Genomic DNA, 22,588 nt, shown 5'->3' on the forward strand with positions numbered 1-22,588 from the left:
CCAGGCTGGTCTCAAACTTCTGGCCTCATGTGATCCGCCCACCTCTGCCTCCCAAAGTGCTGAGATTACAGACATGAGCCACCACTCCTGGATAAACTTGGGTATTTCTAAACAAAAATTTTAGAAAGGAGCCCCTTGCCAATTGATCACTCTAAATTGAACACCTTCCATTTCCTTATAGTTCTGTTGACTTCAGGACAGTATATCTATGAGAAGAGAGGAATAGGACAGCTGTTTGGCCCTGCTCTCTCTCTGAGTAGATTTCTTTCTTTTGAAGACTTCCTTTTCGACCAGATTTGCCTACATGGTTTGCTCCTGAGGGGACTAGTGGCAGGCCTTCAATAGTGACCGGTGTAGAAGGCTTAACTAGACTATGATGTCAACAGTTGCACTGGCTGTTTGAATGCTGACTGTGGAGAACATTCTGTAAGTGATATTGGAGGCCTCATTATAGCCATCGTGTACAGGAAGGCTGCTGTCACATCTTCTACCCCATAACTCTTTGCATTTATCTCACAGCCAAGGATCCTGATTCCTTTGGATTGGACTTGGTCTTTTTTGAGGCTAAGGATGATTTCATATACATTTAGTCATATAATGTGTAATGTACAATTTGATATGTTAGCAAGTAGTGTGAAAATTGGAGAGTTCTTCAGAAGAAACTACCTGCTTGTATTTTCAAGATCTAGGCATTTTCAATTATCTCAGTAATACGAAGGGAGAAGAATACCTAACCCAAAAGGCTGCCTATGCTAACAGGCAGATTTTCCTCCTCTACCTCTCAACCCTATTCCACCCACACTCCCACCCCCATCTCCCACACCCATTGGCACATAAACCTTGCTATTTCTTTCATGTAAGCTAATTTCTAAGGGGGGGTGCTCAGAAATGTGCATGGTGGCAGAAGGTAGCCATCCTCAGATTAAAGATTTGCTAGAGATAGTCCCCCTAGAAGATAAGCACATTTGACTGGTGACATTTAATATGCTGCTTTCTCTCTTCAAAGTGCTTTGCCAGCATTACTCAGGTGATCCATTCAACGCCTCTCAAAGATTGGTCAGCAAGATTACAGATTTTTTTTTTTTAAGGCAGAGAGGTTGGTATTGTGACTTCCTTAAGGTAGTGCAGTTAGTTTTGATGTCTCAAACTGGGTGTTGACACACTTAGCTTCCACCCTGACCTTGATTCACTTTCTCTGTTCAAGTTCATAACCAGATTGCCTTGAAATCAATCCACTTTGGAAATTTAACGTAGTTTCTTTATGTGCTATTCTCAAATAAAATAAGTCTTAAGAGCAATAAGAGTTGACTTCAAGAAAATAAATACTGTAAGGGAAAAAAGACCTGCTTTTTCTATTATGGTAAGCCTTTAATTTTTATTTTATTTTACTACTTGTGTCAGGTTTCCTTTTATGGAATCCATTTCGTAAAAGTGTTTCCATGTAGTTGTGCTGGATGTTTAAGCCTGCTACTATCGATTTGGGTAGGAGTTTGCCATTTCACTCAATATCCACTGCACATCACAATAATTATACTTAATACGGTACCTGCCACAATATTTTATTAAATGCATCATCTCATTTCATGCTTTTGGCTACCTAATGGAATGGGTACAGACAAGGAGGCCAGGGCTGTGAGGAGTGTTTAGCTTGTCCAGTTAAATAGCTTGTCCACAGCTATTAGGCAGTAGAGCTGAGAATGGACTGTAAATCTGATGGGTGCTTAAACCCATTCTCTTCCTGGCCACTAGGCAATAGTGCCACTCTAATAAGCGAAGCATAGCAGATCTGAGTAAAGCAGATTAGCCATGGGAAGAATTGATGCATAGACAAGTATTTTGCAAAGCAAAAACACCACTATTATTTTTGCTAATCCAGCAGGCAGCTCTGACTTCTCCCTGTGGTGTGAAAAGGATATGCTATCCTAAATATCTACATAGAGGGATGCAACATTATAGAAATATAAGAAATAAATGATCTTCAATTATTAAAAATCTAGAGGTAGGCTGGGCACAGTGGCTTATGCCTGTAATCCCAGCACTTTGGGCGGCCGAGGCAGGTAGATCACTTAAGCCATGAGTTCGAGACCTGCCTGGCCAACATGGAGAAACCCCGTCTCTACTAAAAATACAAAAAATAAAATAAAATCAGCTGGGCATGGTGGCACATGCCTATAATCCCAGCTACTGGGGAGGCTGAGGCAGGAGAATCGCTTGAACCCAGGAGGCAGAGGTTGCAGTGAGCCAAGATAGATCGCACCACTGCACTTGAGCCTAGGCGACAGAGTGCGACTCTGCCTCAAAAAATAAAATAAATAAGTAAATATCTAGGGTATGAGATTAACATCATCTATGTTTTTGTTTGCATGGTAATTTAGAATTTTCAAGTCATTTTCACATTACTTGGGCCATTCCCTTCTCACAGTGAATCAGGGCAATTAATATTTTCTACCTGTCACCCTAATGCAGAAATGGAGGTTTAGTGAGTTTTCTGACTTGCCATTCACTGGGCTATGGAGTGACAGAGCCTGATTCAAACCCAAGTCATCTTATTGTTTGTGTGGGGAACTGACACTCTCATGGGTTCCCCTGCCTTGGCCCTGTCCAAGTTGTGGCCGAGAGTGAAGTTATCCCTGATAGCCCTTTACTTTCTGTGGCTCCCAGTCTGATTGTATCATCCAACTGTTGCTAAACTAAATTGTATTTACAGTCTTCCAGAATTGTTGCACTGAGTATTGCATGTGACCTGTTACTGGGAGATTTGCTGGTTGCTGTTAACATTAGCCTGTCAAGGCCACCAGTTAATATGCAAGACCACTTTCCCCCATAGGTGGTAGAGCTGTTAAGATAAGGAAACTTGCAGAGTTAGTTCTGGTCCTTAACTCATGTCATCTAACACTGGAGGTTGACAGTCAGCAACCTAAAGAATTACTAATATTGGAGTTAATTGGATTTCCTTTTTTGTCTCTCTCTTGCAAACACTTTCTTGACCCTGCCTCTTTTCTTCCTTGCCTAGACAATTATTTCCAGACCTGGGCATTTGGGTGTGTCCTTGTTTGTAAGGCCAGTATGTACTTGTTCTCCTCTTTCCTCTGATGAATAGGACTAGTGAGAAACTATTTTTGGAAAGTATTAAGCTCTTGGAGACAGTGATATCATCATTAGTCAGGCTTTGGACTCTATTAAATAATGTGCATTTTCACTTTAATAATCCTTGACATCACTTCCAAAATGAAAAGTGATATGCTTATTCATATTATCTTTGGCATGGGAATAAAAATTATTAAAAATTCAATGTGAATTTTTCTTTAACATAGTGTTCTTCTAAAGCCACCCCGTGCTAGGTGTTAACTTTGTATGGCCTCGTTTTTGAAGTCTCTCTAAACCTCAGTTTCCTCATCTGTCAAATGGCTCCATTACTCCCAGGGCTAATAGGTTCTGACAACTCAAACAAAAAAATGAATGTATAGGGCTAGGTCAGTCCTTGGCCATTGAACTAATGCACAGTAAGTTGTGGTATTGCTGTTAACAAAGGAATGTAAATATTTTGAGTCAATAAATAAGACCTAGGCATTGATAAGATGCATTCTTGAATGGCTTCCATTGGTGTGATAAAAGCATCCTGTGTATATTACTACAATGCCCCAGTGCTGGGACTGGAATATTTTTATTTTTGCTGTTTTCCCCCATAAATGATCAGATTGTAACAAATGAGCTAATTAATATAAGTGAAAGTCCTTTGAAAAGTATGGAAGGCTTTACACACATAAGGAGACGTTATTATAATTCCATGCCAACACCAGCACTGCATTAGTGCCAGACTTTGACGTATGTTTTCTTTTATCTCCATATCAACCATCCCCAATTTGAAAATGCAGAAACGAAGACTGAGAAAAGTTGAGTAATCTGCTAATGATCACAAAACCAGCAGGTGATGCTGGGGCATCTCTGAAGGAGCTTTCAATAAGTAAAGATAAAGAAAGGTCAATGGCAAAATATCTCCTTTATTCCTGATGGAGGCCAGGCGAGGACTAGCTTAGTGTCTAAGCCATGTCGGCCTGCTAACTGAACCCCTGAGATAGGCACACTCCCCTACCTGTTGACTGTGGTGCTGGCCCAGGCCAGGCACACTCTTTGCAAAAATAGGCTTTGGAGAGAAGAGGAGGCTGCTCACTCTCTGTGCCCATAGATTGAAAACTGGATCTGAGCAGAACCTTCCCAGCTACCTTTCCCAAATCTGTCACTCAGATACATCACTTTAATTTCCAGGGCTAAAGTGAATATAAAGGGGCAGGGAGAGGCCCACAGTTACACAACTGAGTTGTCTTTTCAAACTGGAAAAATCGGGAGTGGGAAAGAAGTGTTTCCATTAACAGGAGGCAAAGGCAATTTCCAAATCTAAGTCTGTGACTCAACTTCAAAGCTAAGCTTTTCCATTAAGCCCAGGCAACACCCCTCCTTGCTGAGGAAACTTAAAAGTCGGGTCAAGTTCATCTTTAACCATCATCATATGTGGTATCCTGTTTATTATTTTTATTTTAAATTTTTGTAAATACATAGTAGGTATATATATTTATGGGTGACGTGAGATATTTTTATACAGGCATGAAATGCATAATCACATCAGAGTAAACGGGGTATCCATCACCTCAAGCATTTGTCCTTTGTGCTACAAACAATCCGATTATGTACTTTTAGTTATTTTACAGTATACAATTAAATTTCTTTTGACTATAGTCACTTTGTTGTACTACCAAATACTAGGGTCTTATACTTTTTTTTTTTTTTTTTTTTTTTTTTAAAGAAAGGGTCTGGCCCTGTCACCCAGACTGGAGTGCAGTGGCACTACCTTGGCTCACTGCAACCTCTACCTCCCAGCTCAAGCCATCCTCCCTCCTTAGCCTTCCAAGTAGCTGGGACTACAGGCACACACCACCACGCTTGGCTCTTTTTTGTAATTTTTATAGAGATGGGATTTTGCCATGTTGCCCAGGCTGGTCTTAAACTCCTGAGCTCGAGTCATCCACCCACCTTGGCCTCCCAAAGTGCTAAGATTACAGACATGAGCCATGCACCCTGCCTTTATTCATTCTTTCTGTTTTGTTTGTTTGTACATTTTAACCATTCCCACTACCCTCCACCCCCCACCCTCCCTTACTACCCTTCCTAGCCTCTGGTAACAATCTTTCTACTTTCTATCTCCATGAACTCAATTATTTTAATTTTTAGCTCTTACAAAGAAGTGAGAACATGAGAAATTTGTCTTTCTGTGCCCAGCTTATGCTAACATAATTACCTCCAGTTCCATCCATGTTGTTGCAAATGATAGCCTCTCATTCTTTTTTATGGCTGGACAGTATTCCATTGTGTATACATACCCCATTGTGTATGTATTTTCTATTTCTACTCATCTGTGGATGGACACTTAGGTTGCTTCCAAAACAGCCATTATTCTTGGCTGTTGTGAATAATGCTGCAATAAATATGGGAGTGCAGATGTCTCTTTGATATACTTCTTTTCTTTTGGGTATATACCTAGCAGTGGGCTTACTGGATAGCGTGGTAGCTCTATTTTCAGTTTTTTGAGGAACCTCCAGACTGCTCTCTGTGGTGGTTGCATTCCCACCAACAGTGTAAGAGGGTTCCCTTTTCTCCAAATCCTGGTTAGAATTTGTTATTGCCTAACTTCTGGATAAAAGCTATTTTAACTAGGGTGAGATTATATCTCATTATGGTTTTGATTTAAATTTCTCTGATGAGCAGTGATGTTGGGGACTTTTTCACATGCCTGTTTGCCATTTGTATGTCTTCTTTTGAGAAATATCTATTCAGGTCTTTTGCCCATTATTATTAGATTTTTTTTTTTTCCTAGAGAGTTGTTTGAGCTCCTTATATATTCTGGTTATTAATCCCTCATCAGATGGATAGTTTGTCAATACATTCTCCCATTCTGTGGGTTGTCTCTTCACTTTGCTGATTGTTTCTTTTGCTGTGCAGAAGCTTTTCAGCTTGATGTGATCCCATTTGTCTATTTTCGCTTTGGTTGTCTGTGCTTGTGGGGTATTACTGAAGAAATTTTTGCACAGTTCAATGTCCTGGAGAGTTTCCCTAATGTGTGTGTGTGTTTTTTTTTAATAGTTTCATAGTTTGAGGTCTTAGATTTAAGTCTTCAATTCATTTTGATTTGATTTTTGTATATGGCGAGAGATAGGGGCCTAGTTTCATTCTGTTACATATGGCTCTCTAATTTTCCCAGCATCATTTATTGAAGAGACTATTATTCCTCCAATGTACATTCTTAGCACCTTTGTCAAAAATCAGTTCACTGTAGATGTGTGGATTTATATCTGGGTTCTATATTCTGTTCCACTGATCTATGTGTCTGATTTTTTCCTAGCACCATGCTGTTTTGGTAACTATATCTCTGTAGTATAATTTAAAGTCAGATAATGTGATTCTTCCAGTTTCGTTCTTTTCACTTAGGATAGCTTTGGCTGTTCTGAGTCTTTTGTAGTTCCACATATATTTTAGGATTTTTTTTTAAATTTCTGTGAAGAATATCATTATTTTGATAGAGATTGCATTGAATCCATAGATTGCTTTGGGCAGTGTGAACATACTGTTAAGTATTTAACAGTATTCATTCTCCCAATCTATGAACATGGAATATCTGTTAATCACTTTATTTCTTTTTATTTATTTATTTATTTATTTGTAATTTTTTTGAGATGAAGTCTCGTTCTGTTGCCCAGGCTAGAGTGCAATAGCACGATCTCGGCTCACTGCAACTTCTGCACCCTGAGTTCGAGTGATTCTCCTGTCTCAGTCTCCCGAGTAGCTGGGATTACAGGTGCATGCCACCATACCTGTCTGATTTTCTTTTTGAATTTTTAGTAGAGATAGGGTTTTACCATATTGGACAGGTTGATCTTGAACTCCTGACCTGAAGTGATCCACCTGCCTCAGCCTCCAAAAGTGTTGGGATTATAGGCATGAGACACCACCACGCCCAGCCCTGTTAATCATTTTAAATGTCTATTTGTTCAGTAATTAAATAGAAGCAAAGTTTTTTGCTAGTACTGTGGTGCTATGCGCAGTAACATGTCAGAACAAATGTAAGTGAATAGTTGAAATTTTATATTTCGGTTTTGAGTAGATTCTAACCTGTAGGAGTAAGTCTTTGCAGACAGGTAGCATGGAAATGAAATACTAATTCAGTATCTATGTAGAAAACCATAGGTTCCATTGAATTGCTTCATTTTATAGTTAGATGGATGCTCCGTAGGAAGAGTATTTTGTTTGCCTGTATTTAGGTTCTTAAACTTGAGTTATGTCTGTTCATAAACCTGAGCAAACCTCTCTGAAAACACAAAACTTAGAAGAGAAAGTACTAAGGTACCTAAAAACATGGTTAAGTGTTACTATCTGGGACAAATATTGGGACATATAGCTCAAAATAATATAGTCATTGTTTTGATCAGGTATGAGATTTGTTCGTGTTACAACAAAGCTTCAATGAGTGGCAGAGTTGCAAGAGTAGAGAAGTTAAGAAAGGACTCAGAGGGATGTGGAATCCATGTCCTGGCACACTCTGGCTTTGATAAATATTACATGATTGCAGTGATACCTTTTTGTGAGATATAATTCATTGTTTCAATAATTAATGGCACCAGTACATGTTTCTAAGAGTACGAAAGGTAAATAATTTACTGTAATTACCAAAGAGGAATGATATTATTTATTTATGAGAACTTTTTTTTAAAAAAATGAACCTTTGTGAAAAATAACCTTAGGCTCCCCAGTGTAGGAACTGTAGCTTGCCCTCCACTCATGCCAAAAAAATTAAAGGAACGTCACTACTTTATATTAAGTATTTTGCCCTACTCTGAAGGTTTGTTGGTTTGGTTCTCCAAAAGTCAGTATAAGTTGTTGTTAAATAAGGCCAGACTGAAGCCAACACCTCATCTTTGGTTAACCCATATAGAATTTGAGAACTTTCCTAAATGGTTTATTGCCTTTGGCAGGTTAGAATCTTGGTTTCTTGGATTCTTATTAGAAGCTTAATTGCACACCCATTCACTAGATGTGTCCTTGCTCATTAAATGCAGATAAAGCTGTTCCTCATTCATTTTTGCATTTTCCTAGGACGTGGGTGAGATAGTGACTTGCATATAATTGCTCTACAAATTTATTTTTCAGGTTCAGTTTGACTTCAGGGCTATTTTTTTTAAATCTGTGTAATTCAGAGTAAGTTTTTAAATTTAGATTTTATTATTACCAAAGTTATGCAATTAAATAAAAAGCTATATCATTCTACAAGACACACTTGTTAGGAAGAAACATAATCCCCATATACACCTTCAGTCCCCAATTTCTCCTTTCCAGAGATAAGTGCTTGGAATAATTTTTGATGACTCTTATGATGTGCTTGCATATCTCTAAATACTACATGTATATTGTTCTTGTTGATTTTTCTCCACTTCAGGAATGATTTATTGACTTCCCCAAATGAAAGCTGAAGCTTTAATTTTTTCCCACACTTTTCCTCCCCGACCATGCACACTTTGTATCCTCTCATTTCCCCAAACAGTTGTAATTTATTTTGCTTATAGCTGCATTTGATGCTTATCTTGTTATGCCTATGTAAATGTTACATATGTGGCTTATATTGTGATTGCTTTCTCTTTCTTTCTTTTTTTTTTTTTTTGAGACAGAGTCTTGCTTTGTCACCCAGGCTGGAGTGCAGTGGCGCAATCTCGGCTCACTGCAACCTCCACCTCCCAGTTTCAGGCTATTCTCCTGCCTCAGCTTCCCGAGTAACTGGGATTACAGGCGCATGCCACCACTCCCAGCTAATTTTTTGTATTTTTAGTAGAGAAGGGGTTTCACCATGTTGGCCAGACTGGTCTCAAACTCCTGACTTCAAGTGATCTACCCACCTCAGCCTCCCAAATTGCTGGGATTACAGTCATAAGCCACCGCGCCTGACCTGATTGCTTTTTCTTTCCAGCACAATATTTTATTTTCCCTGGGGTTTTTTCACTTGCCTGATGTCCTCTGTGCATATCAATAGTCCAACCCCAAAACTCTCCCCAAGGTGTACATATCTCTCAATATGTTCACATGCATTAGGTGATCTATCTGTCTTGTCTACTTACCTCATCTTGCTTAGAGCTTTCTTACTTGTCATATTCCTTGTAGGTCCACTGCACACAGATGTGCTCTTGGGGTCTTCCTTCATCATAACCATGAAAATTCCCTTTGATTTCTCTTGTGTTGGAGTCCATGACCTCCTTTTTCTTGGGTTAGTCCTTCATTTTGGTGGAGTACATCTTCCAGTAGTTTCCTCAGAGAGTGCACCAAAAAAACGTTTTTTAAGGTTTTATATATCTGGAAATATCTGTCTAGTTCATGCTTGTTTTTAGTTTAGCTGGTTATAGAATTCTGACTTGAAGTCATTTCCTGTCAGAATGTTGAAGGAATTGCTCCATTGCCTTTTACCTTCACGTTTTGCTGTTAAAAGTCTGATCCAGGCCCTCCATCTGTGACCATTTTTTCTCTGCATGTTTATAGACTCTGTCTTTGTCTCCACATTTGGAAATGTTACAATGATGTACCATAATGGGTTCTGTATTCACAGTGCTGGTCACTCACTGGGTCATTTGACTCTGGCAAACTCTGTCTTCAGCTCTGGAAAAGTTTCTTAAATTGTTTCCTTAATTTATTTTCCTTTGTTCACAATTTTTTTTTCTTTCTAGAACTTCTTTTTTTTAGACTGAGGAGGAGGATTTGAACCTCCTGAACTTATCTTTTGCTTTCTTGTATTTTCTCTCCTGTTTTCTAGAGTTAAAAATTTCTCTATACGTTCTAGGGTTTTTTCAATATATTTGTTGCTTTCTAAGAGTTATTTTTCCCTGAATTTTTTTTTTAATAAGTAGTCTATTGTTTCATGGGTGTAAAAATATCTCATCTCTCTCTAGATATTAATGAATAATTTTAAGTTTTCTTCTCCCTGTAAAGCCTGTTTCCTCCAATTTGCTTTCCTTCTGTTTGTTTCTTTGTTTTGTTTTTATACTAGATGCTTTTCTCAACTGTCTAGTGTCTGACAACTGTCTACTCATTAATAAGCTCATTGGAAGCTCTCTGTATCTTGTGGAGGTTGTTATCCGTGATTTCCACTGAAGTAATAAACCAGAACATTTCACTGGGAAATTCCAGTGGGCAGGTCAGAATCCTCAGAGACTTCCCATTTTTCTGCCTAGAACTCTGTCCCTAACTGTGTCTGGGAGACCAGTAAAGGAAGGCTGGGAGTCTGAATATTCAGTATACAATCCCCATTTTCGGTATGGTGCCTCTAGCCTTCTAATCTCCTGCCTTTAGTCTTCTGCTAGGGTTGGTGGTAGTGATGGCAGGGGATCATTATTTGACAACTGAGGGGATTATGAAAGTCAAATCACTTTTTAAAGATAATTCCAGCCAATCCTGTTTCTCTGCTGATGTGTTTTCTCTTATTCTCTCTGTCCTTTCTGTGTGTGTATTTTTAAATATGTGACTGTCATTTTACTGAGGTTTCAGTAGGAAGCAGATTAGCGGGGAACTGTGGGCTAAAACCTTTTATCAGATTTGGTACATTCTTAGCCATTATCTTTTCAAATACAGCTTCTACTTTATTCTCTTCTTCTCTTCTATTTCTAAGGGTCCAATTTACACTTATGTTAAAATCTCTCAGTGTTCCACGTCTTGTACTGTTTTCTATTTTTTTTAACCTATCCTTCATTTTGTATATTTTTCCATTTAGGGCTCTAACTTAACCCTCTTTTATATTGTGTCTAAGTCAAGAACTGACATTGTATTTAGCACTGAACCAATGCCCATTGGATTCCTTCTTATGTATATTCTAGTGTTCTATCCCTTTTAATTTATTTTCTCTATCTTTCCCTGTGTTTTTGTAAACATACTAATCATAGTTATTATAAAGCACTTATTAGCTTACCTCGGAATCTGGATGGCATAGGAGTCTATTTATAGTGTCTATCTAGCTTGGTTTGGTTTTATTTCATTTTTCTGTTTTTATCCACCCACTCTGACCATGCTTGGCAGTTTTTCACTTTATGCTAGACATGGTGTATAAAAAATTGTGGACACACTAGACATGGTGTATAAAAAATTGTGGACACACCCAAAGGTGATATATTCCTCCACAGAATGTTTGCCCTCCCTCTGCTAGGCAAATAGAATAGTAAATTTTAATTCATTAAAGATTTTGCTGAAATGAGGCTGGTCTGCAGCCCTGGTGAAAGCTCATACTACCTCTGTTTTCCCCCCAGCTCACCAGCCTCCTTATTTAAAACTGTGGTATGATCTTCAAATCTCTTCCCATTATAAGTTCTAAACGTTTAGGTCATTTTCTTATTAACTGCCAAAAATCTCCATTATGCTCTTCAGAGATATTTCTGGTTAGGTTTCGAGCTTCCTGTTCTGCACAGCTTCAGAATTCAGCACATGTTCTTAGCAGGAAACTGTAGCATGCTTGAGGCCACCCAAATCTCCCCCAAAACTCTCCTGGCTTTTCTATTCAACAGTGATCCCTGTAGGTTAAAAGTACAAATCTGTTTGCACTGGTAACTGACAAAAGCCTGTAAGTTAAAAATGGGCAACAGAAAGTCAACTCAACTCCTGAAGATGTTCCCCCTCCCAGAGTTTGGTAGTTCTTTTAGTTCTTGATGCTTCAGCCGTGCTCTCTGCTGCATTCCGATACAATTTCTGTATTTTATCTGGCTTACTTGGCAGAAGCACTAGGTTGCTACTAGCTACTCTGCCCCACTTGGAACCAGAAGTCATCAAGATTGAATTTTTCGCTTTTTATTTTGAGAATTGGGAAAAAAAATTACAGTTGTTATAGGATTAATTTGGAGACATGTTGAAGTGCTTAAAATCATAGTTGGAGTTAGTTCTGTGATATTTCTTTGCCATGTCAGTTACCCAGGGAGCTTTCTTAAAAGATTAAAATAAAACAAGATGTCAATAGACTTTATTTTCTAACATTACGATACTCAGATTTCAATGTATTTCTATAGAGGAGAATTTAAAAATTATTTATGTTGAATGTAAGTCTACCTGGAATTAGAGGAATATAGATATATCTTATATGTGTAGAGAAACCAGTCTTGTATGGTTTGTTGATGTAATTTAATTTACCATTTTATTTTTCAGCATCTAACATTCACAAGGGAATTTGATTCAGATTCTCTTAGACATTATAGCTGGGCTGCAGACACTTTAGACAATGTCAATCTTGTTTCAAGCCCCATTCATTCTGGGTAAGTAACCTAAATGTCACTTTTCATTATCCTACTACATGAACAGTGCATTTATTATTTACAGTTATAAATTCACATCAACAAGCTTCATATATATGAATATATTCATGTATGAAATGTATATTCATTAGTATATGTGAAACATATTTGTAAATCATTATTAAATTTTCTTTCTAGGTAATTCTGTATGAGTTTTTTTGAGAAAAATTTAATTTTGTTAGAAAAAATAATGAAATTATTTGATACAACAAACTTTCCTGGCTATTCTAATCTTCTAGGTCTTTACTCTTCCTTTTCAGAAAATTTCCTTTTTAAATTTTTTAAAATTTGAAACATAGTGATTTTTCTCCATTTTACTTTTCTATTCAAAAGAAATTTTTCTAGGTATCTGATTTTTCTTTCCAATAGAAAATTAAATATGTAAGTATGCCTGTTAATTTACCTTAACTGACTTTTGTGCTTCCCTTAATGATAGAAGAATTTCTCTCAAATATTTAGTGGTGGTTTTTGTTTTTGACTAGGTCTGGCTCTGTTGGCCAGGCTGGAGTGCAGTGGTGCAGTCTTGGCTTACTGCAACCTCTACCTCCTGGGCTCAAGCTATTCTCCCATCTCAGCTTCCTGAGTAGTTGGGACCACAGGTGCGCACCACCATGCTCGAATAATTTTTGTATTTTTTCATAGAGATGAAGTCTCATCATGTTGCCTAGGCTGTTCTCAAACTCCTGAGCTTAAGCAATCTGCCCGCCTTTGCCTCCCAAACTGCTGGGGTCACAGGCCTGAGCCACCACACCCAGCAAATATTTAGTTTTTAAATGAGCAGTAAGCTCTGGTATTGTCATTTTTTTCTCATATGATGCAGGTCTTTGATTTGACAAATGATTTGTTTTCTGTGATTTTCCTTTGAAAAGAATATATAAATTTGAACTTTCAAGTTGGTGCCTTCTGCATTTCTGAAATAAAATTACAATTAAGTTGTATTAATTTGTAATTAGAAAAAAAGAAATGAGTAAAAAGAGTAAAGATGTTTACTTACAAAAAAACCATTTTTTTTTTTTTTACATGAGGAGACAGCCTCCTCATGCTGCCTCCCTGGTCAGTAGAATTTGAGGCAGGAGGCTAAAAGGGGACCTGCTTTAGTTACTGAATTAATAAATTAGTGTATCTTTAGATACTGGATTCTTCATCTTTGGGTAACTCAAATTTGGGATAATTGACATCCATATAAGTAGAATCAAAATAATTCATTAAAATGATGAATATCTCAAAGTATTTTTGCCTTTGAAATTGGCATTTAGGCCATAAGTTAATTATGGTCAAGGACAAGGGCAGATTATTTTGGAATTAAATAAATTAACAATAATTAATATTCATGAAGTGCTTCATATATTATATGAAATATTTGCTGCTGCTCCTAATTAAAATAAATTGTAATAGCTAACGTTTACTTACTTCTTGTCATGTGCCTGGCATTGTGCTAAATCTTTTACATGTGTTGTCTCATTTATATTTACTTGAACCTTATAATGATACTGTGAGATACATATTACTCATTATCCTCATTTTACTAATACAAAATCAGACTCAGGAATGCTTCAGGTTAAAGTATAGTTATAGATTTTGGCTTTGGAATACTACGATTCTGAGAAACAGATCAATATCATTCAAATGGGAATAATTGACATGAAAGTGCTTCATAAATTATAAACTTTATGGTGGCTTTTGAGTTATTAACATTGCATTTCTTCAACTCCATTAGAAAAACCTTGAATTATTATAATTTTAAACTGCTAAAAATATTTATATAATTTATATTCGATGCATATCAGTCTAATGTTAGAAAAGCAAAAAAAAAAAATCAGATTCAAGAAGGAAAATATACAACATTTGGGATACATTCAGGGAGGAAACATGTTGAGTTTTTTGAATCACGCTTGATGAATTGCCACCATATTTCAAAGACTCGAAACCATCACTTTGTATTCTCTACAAATCAAAGACAAGGTACTAGGGCTTAATTTAGTAAACTGAGAAGTTGAAGAAACATGATAATAAAATCAGAAATGAACTTTCCCATACATTAAAAACAATGAAGTATTTGAGTATGCAAGTTATCTGCCCTTCACCTTGAACGTTATTGAAGACAATAGAGACAATAGACACGTGCAGGAAAGCAAAAGTAATGGCATCAGGTGTGGGCTTATTGGAAAAGGAAAATATAGACCTGGTGTAAACTTAGAAATATTTCACTGATGCCAGATCCTTGCAGTTTATGCACCTACGTAAGGCAGATATTTTTCTAGGTTGTCCCACAAATGCCAAATGCCCTGGTTTCATTTTCTGATGGTTTTTATTTTTCCTTTGCTTGTCATTGACATTTTCTGTTGCTTGCTTCTAATTATATTACATTAATTTTTCCCATTTGCTTTCTAAATTATTTTGCAGCTATTCTTCTCCACTTCCTCAGTATGATTCAAGGTGATAACTGTGTCCTTTATGTGAACCATCCTTTTTGTATTTTTAATTTATGTGAATTTTTCCCATAGTTAGATCGTGTCAATGTCTGTAGTATATCAGCATTTGTCATCCTGCTGTTCCTAAAACTAGAAACATTCATGTATTAGTTTTAGGATCATTTGTAGAATTTGTGCTATGTTTAAATATTAATAAGATACAAATATTATTACATATTACCTTTTAATTTGTTTTAGAAGTTATATTGCATGACTTTTTTACACGGAATATGTAAGACGGGTTTGTAAAACAAATCACTGTATTTTATAATGTTATTAAATAATAGGACCCATGTCCTGTTTAATGAATAGTCCCACTTTTCCTCAGTCTGTTGACTCCATGAAGTTGAGAACCTCACAACAATAAATGGTTGCTGATGAGCCCCAGCCATGCACTGTGTGCTATACAGAATACAGAGAAAGAGACGCTTCCAGTTTGTTGTTAATATCATCTTAACTAGTGTTTTTTCCATTGGTTCTGATATTCTTTACAGCTGAGCTATTTTTATTTTAATTCTGATAAACTGTACCTTCAGTCCGCTCAGCTCCAATCAGCTATCTACCTATCTATCCACCCATCAGTCAATTAGTATTAGTAACCAAGTCTCACCTATACAGTTTCTAAGCAAAATAGTTTTTTTCATTGATTTATTCAGTAAATATTTATCGTGTCCCTATTTTTGTGCTAGAATTGTGCTTGGCTCTGCAGGTCAAGCGGTGAACAAGACAGACCCAATCAGAATTACTATCTAAATTGTTGAGACTCAGCGGTTGCCAGGGCAAATATTCCCCTCTCAGTGGAAACACTCCAGTGTGTGTGTATGTGTGTACTGACACAACTGAATCTTCAAGCCCAAAATTTGTCGTGAATCGTTTTAAATCCATTCGGTTACTGTTATCCCTAATGAAAAATTGATTTCGTAGTTACAACTACTAAATGCAGGGAATGATTCGATTTTGTCTTATAATATTGCCATATTGCCTTGTTACTGAATAAAAGTAGTTGTTAAATATACATATGTCTAAGAAAATGTGGGCAGCCCAGAGCAATTTCAGGTGAGCCTCATGTCTTTTAGCATTGGTAACAATTCATCCCAACACTTGTACAAGTGAACAAGTATCTTTTTCTTTGACTAGGGAGGAGTGATTTTTGTTTTCTTTTTGTTTTTGAGAGAGTCAGTGTTTTCCCCTTTAACTTGATTAGCATAGTGGTCCCAATCTCCCAAAATCGACAGAATGTTATAAAAGACATAAATTAATTCAGAGCAAAATGGTTAAATCCAAAACGAGCAAAAGGGTGTAAAGATGAATCCACCTTACTGATGAGGAGGGTTGGTTCTCGGAATCTGATAGGCTGAAAAATGATCTCCAGCCCATTGCCTCTCCCTGTGGGGATCACAGGCCAGTTGGCTTGAAAAGGTCTCTCTTTCAAGGTCAAGAGGTATTCTTCTTCAGAAGAGGGTCCGCAGCTAGGAAGTCCATGCAAGGTCTTAAATTCTGTTTGCAGGATGTTAGCATTGTTTTTGGAGGAAAAAATAGTAAAGAATTTTGATGGATGGGATTTTTTTTTCCAAAAACACTTAAGAATTCAATTTTCCAGTTATCACCATTTTGTACTGTGCTAGTAATCTATATTTTCATATGTGGAAACTAGAATACAGGGATATATTTGTGTTCCGCTATCTGACCTTAACTCTTCCACACATTGGACTCACCGATTGATGTTTACTTATAACTCTGTGATAGTAACTGCGTTAAAAGTCTGTGATGATGATAGTGGAACCGTGCATACGTGATAGAAGACAGTGATTCCAATATGTTTCTACCCAAATATAACAGTTAATTTCTTTACACTGCCATACCTATCAATACATGCAGACTGTTTTTCCTTATTAGCTTTAATAAAAGGCCAATGACAGAATTATATAATTTAGAGCCACTTTCTAAAAGTCTAAGTTCCATTTTTTAATTGTTGTATAAAATATTCAAATGTAGGTTATTTCAGACAGCTTTTAAGCCCGTATTTATACTGAAAACATTTAATCCCTTTCCATCAAAATCACCTTAGCAAATCTAGTCATCTCCTGCTTTTACTATATTCTGCTTTATCATAGTAAAAATTAGTGTTGGTATGATTAAATATACACTCATTTTATGAGTCATAAATGTCAAGACATACTGTGGAGTTTCATCTTACTTGTAGGGGACCATATGGCAGCATATGGCAAAAACCACTCATAGTTAAAATGACCTTTGAATATAAAGACCACAGTTTTTTTTTTTTGTTTTAAATGTATGAGAATCCTCTTAATAGACAGTTTTTACTCCAGTTTTGAAACCTCCCTTATTCCTTCCATTTGAGCCTGGTAAAGTAGTTGGCTTTTCTGTTTGGGGGCCATGTTCCACCAAAAATAAGTTGTGTTTCAGTTTTTGCAAAGTGCACAAGTTAAATACATGTTTGATGTGACTCCACCGTATTTACTTCCGATTTATCTTCAAAGAGAGGAAGTGATAGCTACGTTGTCTGTCACTTTAAATAAACTTTGACATTTAATTTCAAAACTTGCTGTGAACACAGTTTATTTCCATCCTTGAATTGGCCTCTGATCTTCTCCCCACAGGTTTCTGGTTAGCTTTATGGTGGACGCGAGAGGGGGTTCCATGAGAGGAAGCCGTCACCATGGGATGAGAATCATCATTCCTCCACGCAAGTGTACGGCCCCCACTCGAATCACCTGCCGTTTGGTAAAGAGACATAAACTGGCCAACCCACCCCCCATGGTGGAAGGAGAGGGATTAGCCAGTAGGCTGGTAGAAATGGGTCCTGCAGGGGCACAATTTTTAGGGTAAGTTGTTTTGTCAATGTTAACCTTGGCCCTCACAACGCATCTTTGATTTTCTTGACCCTTGTTAACTCAAAGAGTTAACTCTTAAAACTGCTTAGTTGGACCTGATTGAGTATACTTTTTGTAAAGTGTCAAAGGTCACAAAGCTGTGTGATTCTGTGAAAGGCTAATAGGCTGATACTTTCTTAACTCAGTTTGCTGGTCAAGGCTTTTACTAACCAAGAAGCATGTTCTCTGCTCAGCAAGTGCACGGAACCCCAGTGGTCCCTGTAGAAGTCAAGGCACCATTCTAGGGAAAAAATACAGATGCTGGAATTATTTTACCACGTTGAATCTATGGCTGCTTTGGGGACATGTCTTTTTAAAGAAAATTTTTTGGGAAATAGTTCATTGTGATATGGTATTTTACAAAAAGGAAAAATAAAGTTAATTCATTTTCTGAGGTGGCACTTGGGTGCAAATCAGGCAGGCTCTGTCGTGACTGACAGTTTGTTCACAATTTCCCCTTCTCGTTTCTCTTTCTGCTGCATGGATGTTATTCAGTAAACTGCATCTTCCTACCAATCCTCCCCCTGTAAATGAGGGTGAGAGCTTGGTTAGCCGAATCCTGCAGCTTGGGCCTCAAGGAACAAAATTTATTGGGTAGGACCTTTATAGACAAGATACAGAATGTCTACAATTTTTTTTTTCCATTTTCAATTTTTTTCTGTCACACCCATGGTCTGATTCTTGTCTTAAGTTTATTTTTATTTTTTTAAGTTTTTTTTTAATGCTTTCAGTTGATGTGTGTCACTGAAAGAAAAAAAAATCATAGTGGCTTGACTTAATGTAGCACCGCTACCTATCTTGTGCTTTTCAAGCATGTGGAATTCACTGCAAGCATTCTGCTTTCATAACTTCGTGCTTTTGTAAACCTTTCTTTAATTTGAAATGTTTCTTCTGAATATGATACTTTTTAAAGACAGCGACAGTCTTTAACCCAGTGTAAGAGAAGGTATTTGCAGGCTTTGAGTCAAAATTTGCTATAAATTACATGTCTGTACACCTGTGTGTGTGTGTGCGTGCATGTATGTGTGTGTAATCAGATCTTTTAAAAGCACATGAGTACTGTGTAATTTTTTATGGGCTTTGAGAAGAAGTCATCAATAAGTAAACTGATTTTGAAAAGTATTGGGACAATAAGATATTTAAATAAAAGTAAATAGACAGCAGATAGAATATTCTTTGAAAGTTATAAAATTGTTTTGTTTGGTTTTGTTTAAGCTGAAATGCACTGGTATTTGTTGTTTGTTCGCTTGTCTGTTTGATTGTTGTATTTGCCTTGGCAGTCTGCATGAAGAACCCTGTTAATGAAAAGCTATGCTTGGCTTTCACCTTGGTCAAAGACCCTTGTTCATACCTTCTCTCCAATATCATTGAGCATCATACATAAAGCCACATTCCTTAAATATTTACAGAGACAGTATCTGACACATTAACCTGCAAAGATTGTATCTTGTTCTCAAAACTAAATACTATTTAATGTTTAATTATAAGGTGTAGTTAAAAACTCTTGTAAATACCTTAATCTTGAAATTACGAATACTGCTAAGAACACTTGATTTTGTTTCTACCTATTGAAGAATAAAGGCATTATAAAAATTATTTTTTAATCTTTAATTTGAATTCTGATTTTGCCAAAAGCAAAATGATCATATTTATCATCCCCGTTTTAAGCGAATGCTCTTCCAATAAATCGATATTCATGTTTTTATTTATGTTATTTGATCATTATAATGATGATCCCTTTTTCTGCTCTTACTTATTTAAGTCTGTATCTTCCGTTATCACATATACCTAAACACATAGGTTAAGAAGTGGGGTTCCATACAACCTCTGTAGGAGAATAATGATACTGTCTACTTAAATGTCATAAAATAAAGCTGCACAATCCAACTACATAAACTGTGTGTGATTGTGGTCTGCTTACTTCCATTCATCTCTTTTAGTATTTATCCTATTTTAAAATTTAACAAAATTATTTCCCGTGGCTTGATTGGCTATGTTCAATTTGCAGCCATTCTTTTACATTCCTTTGCAAAAGGACACTGTCAAAAATTACTGTGTCGTTATATGACCATTGCAAACCAACAAGTACTTTTTCAGAAAGTGTAAGTATTCCTATGCAGGTTATATTAGAGCCAGGAATTGAAGCTACCTACTACCATCTCACAAATTGAAAAGCACAGGAACTCTCTTAACCGTATGGCCATGAAAGGCATGGAATCTGCCTGTTGGAGGAGTCGTTATCATATTGATTGTTTTCTTGCTAAGGAGAAAATATAGCAATCATCTTTCAAACTAGGAACTTTATAGAATTTTTTTTAAAGAAATGACTGTGTCCTTTTAAATCATTAGCATTTGTATAATATACCTATTGTGTCTTTTAAAAGTGGACCAACTTTCTTATGGTCTACTTTAATAACTTTCCATTCTGATTCAAAATTCCTATTTATATGTACTGAAAAATTTCTCCTGTTAAATCCTATGCCTAACATATGGTAGTCCTCCAAGAACTGTTTGTGAGTGAATGAATGATGGCATGTTATCAGGCTTCGAAAATATTCTTTAATTGGCAAATGATTCTGCAGCTTTGAAATCATTCCCAACCTTAGTGGCACCTCTGATTTTCAAATGAATACTGTTAATGAAACATTTTTTAAGTACGATACTCTAAATATATTTAATTTGATACCAAAATAATGTGGATTTTTTTTCCAGCCCTGTCATAGTGGAAATCCCTCACTTTGGGTCCATGAGAGGAAAAGAGAGAGAACTCATTGTTCTTCGAAGTGAAAATGGTGAAACTTGGAAGGAGCATCAGTTTGACAGCAAAAATGAAGATTTAACCGAGTTACTTAATGGCATGGATGAAGGTAATAATGATGGCTCCTTGGTTCTGTAAATGTCTGCAGGCAGAAATTAAAGGAATGACTAGATTATGTAAAACAGGACTTGAATTTTACACATTTATATTTTAAGCTAGGACCCCAGTTCTTCAGTTTTTTTTTTTTTTTTTTTTTTTTTTGAGGCGGAGTCTCGCTCTGTTGCCCAGGCTGGAGTGCAGTGGCGCAATCTCGGCTCACTGCAGGCTCCGCCTCCCGGGTTCACAACATTCTCCTGCCTCAGCCTCCCGAGTAGCTGGGACTACAGGCGACCACCACCATGCCCGGCTGATTTTTTGTATTTTTAGTAGAGGCAAGGTTTCACCATATTAGCCAGGATGGTCTCCATCTCCTGACCTCGTGATCTGCCCGCCTCTGCCTCCCAAAGTGCTGGGATTACAAGCGTGAGCCACCACACCTGGCCAAGTTTTTCAGCTTTTATTGCTGTTTTCTATATCATAAGGCATGAAGTTCCATTTAGTCTAACAAACTTTATTCTCCGTAATATAGAAGTGTAAGTATTTTGATGATTCCATCTTTAATCACATACATCAGTCTTTCCAATACCAAAGAAAGTTTTCTAAGTCAAAAATGGGCAAACAGAGGGTGAAATAATAATGGAAGGTATGCAAGGCATGCTGAGCATTTTGAAGAAAATATGTTCACATTTTCCTTTTGGAATTATTTCTGGACTCTTTCAGCTTTTTCAGGTTTCTCCCAGATAATTTCAGTATCCCTCATAAATTTTTAATTTCTCTTGGGCCGTAATTAGTTTCTAAAAAATGTTTCAGGGTAATTATTGGAGTCTGTAGTGTTTCAGTGTCTTATTCTTTGACTTAGTAAGACTGGTATGTCTGAGCATGTCACTTTATCATACACAACTTCTTCAGGCTGTCTGACCCTAAGAACCAGAGCAGTTTTTCTTAGTAGACATTGGGAATAGTCTGGTTTTGAGAATATGTGTTTGATACAAAGTTTTCCTTTAAAAATGTAAAAAAAAAAAAATTAGAGAACAGGCTCACCATAAAGTCTGTTGCCAAAAGAAAAATATCAGAGCTAATTCTTCCTTTATACTCACTTCCTAATCACTCCAAATTAGGAATTATTTAAATAACAGCTTTATTAGAGATATAATTCATATTCCAGAAAATCCACTCTTTTTTAATTCACTGATTTTTGGAATGCACTCAGCGTAGTCTCCAGTCGGTTTCAAGGCGTGAACAAAGGAGCGAGATGAACTGTAGGGTACTTGAGGAATAACCTCGTGTAGATTTCTTGATCTCTGAGCCTCTGATTCTTCTGCAAAACGGAGATTACCTTCCTAACTTCCTGCAGTTATTGTTGAGAATAAATAGAATAATTAGGTGAGGCACATATGAAATACAGTTCTTGTTATGTAGTAAGCCCTTGATAATTATGAGTTATTATCACCATTATATTTATTCTATAGAAAAAATCGTCATGCCAAAGGTTGAGTATAAGACACAATTACCACCTACCATGAATTTAAAGATGTCTTTACAGCAAGGTAGAGGGAAAATAGTAATTGTTGAGTGTCTAGCATTCGTGAGGCACTGATAAATACCTTCATATGTGAAAATTTCGAAAGAAAGGATAGCACTGCAAATCAGGTGGTTTTAATTCCACCTTACTTATAAAGAAATTGAAGTTCAGAGATGTCAAGTATTTTTTTTTGAGACGGAGTCTCACTCTGTCACCCAGGCTGGAGTGCAGTGGCACAATCTCGGCTCACTGCAGCCTCTGCCTCCTGGGTTCAAGCAATTCTCTGCCTCAGCCTAAACTAAGGCTCAGAAAGATTGAGAACTAAACTCAAACCTACACGTGTGGGCTTGTTACACAGGTAAACTCGTGTTGCCAGTATTTATTATACAGATCATTCTTTCACCCAGGTTCTAAGCCTAGTACCTACTAGTTATTTTTTGTGATCATCTCACTCCTCCCACCCTCTACCTTCAAGTAGGCCCCAGTGT

At 36.9% G+C, this 22,588-nt stretch overlaps 1 protein-coding gene across 4 annotated transcripts in view; it reads left to right on the top strand.

Moving 5' to 3' along the window:
* ANK3 (ankyrin 3, node of Ranvier (ankyrin G)) overlaps positions 1 to 22,588 on the top strand; it is a 600,548-nt gene that overhangs the window by 490,057 nt on the left and 87,903 nt on the right. For all 4 annotated transcript variants that reach the window (XM_011988324.1, XM_011988323.1, XM_011988322.1 and 1 more), the window contains 3 exons: positions 12,211 to 12,317; positions 17,449 to 17,673; positions 20,434 to 20,588. In XM_011988324.1, the coding sequence (XP_011843714.1) occupies positions 12,211 to 12,317; positions 17,449 to 17,673; positions 20,434 to 20,588 (487 nt within the window). The remainder of the gene's footprint in view (positions 1 to 12,210; positions 12,318 to 17,448; positions 17,674 to 20,433; positions 20,589 to 22,588) is intronic.

Source organism: Mandrillus leucophaeus, unplaced genomic scaffold (assembly GCF_000951045.1).
Source record: "Mandrillus leucophaeus isolate KB7577 unplaced genomic scaffold, Mleu.le_1.0 Scaffold327, whole genome shotgun sequence".
Lineage (NCBI taxonomy): Eukaryota > Metazoa > Chordata > Mammalia > Primates > Cercopithecidae > Mandrillus > Mandrillus leucophaeus.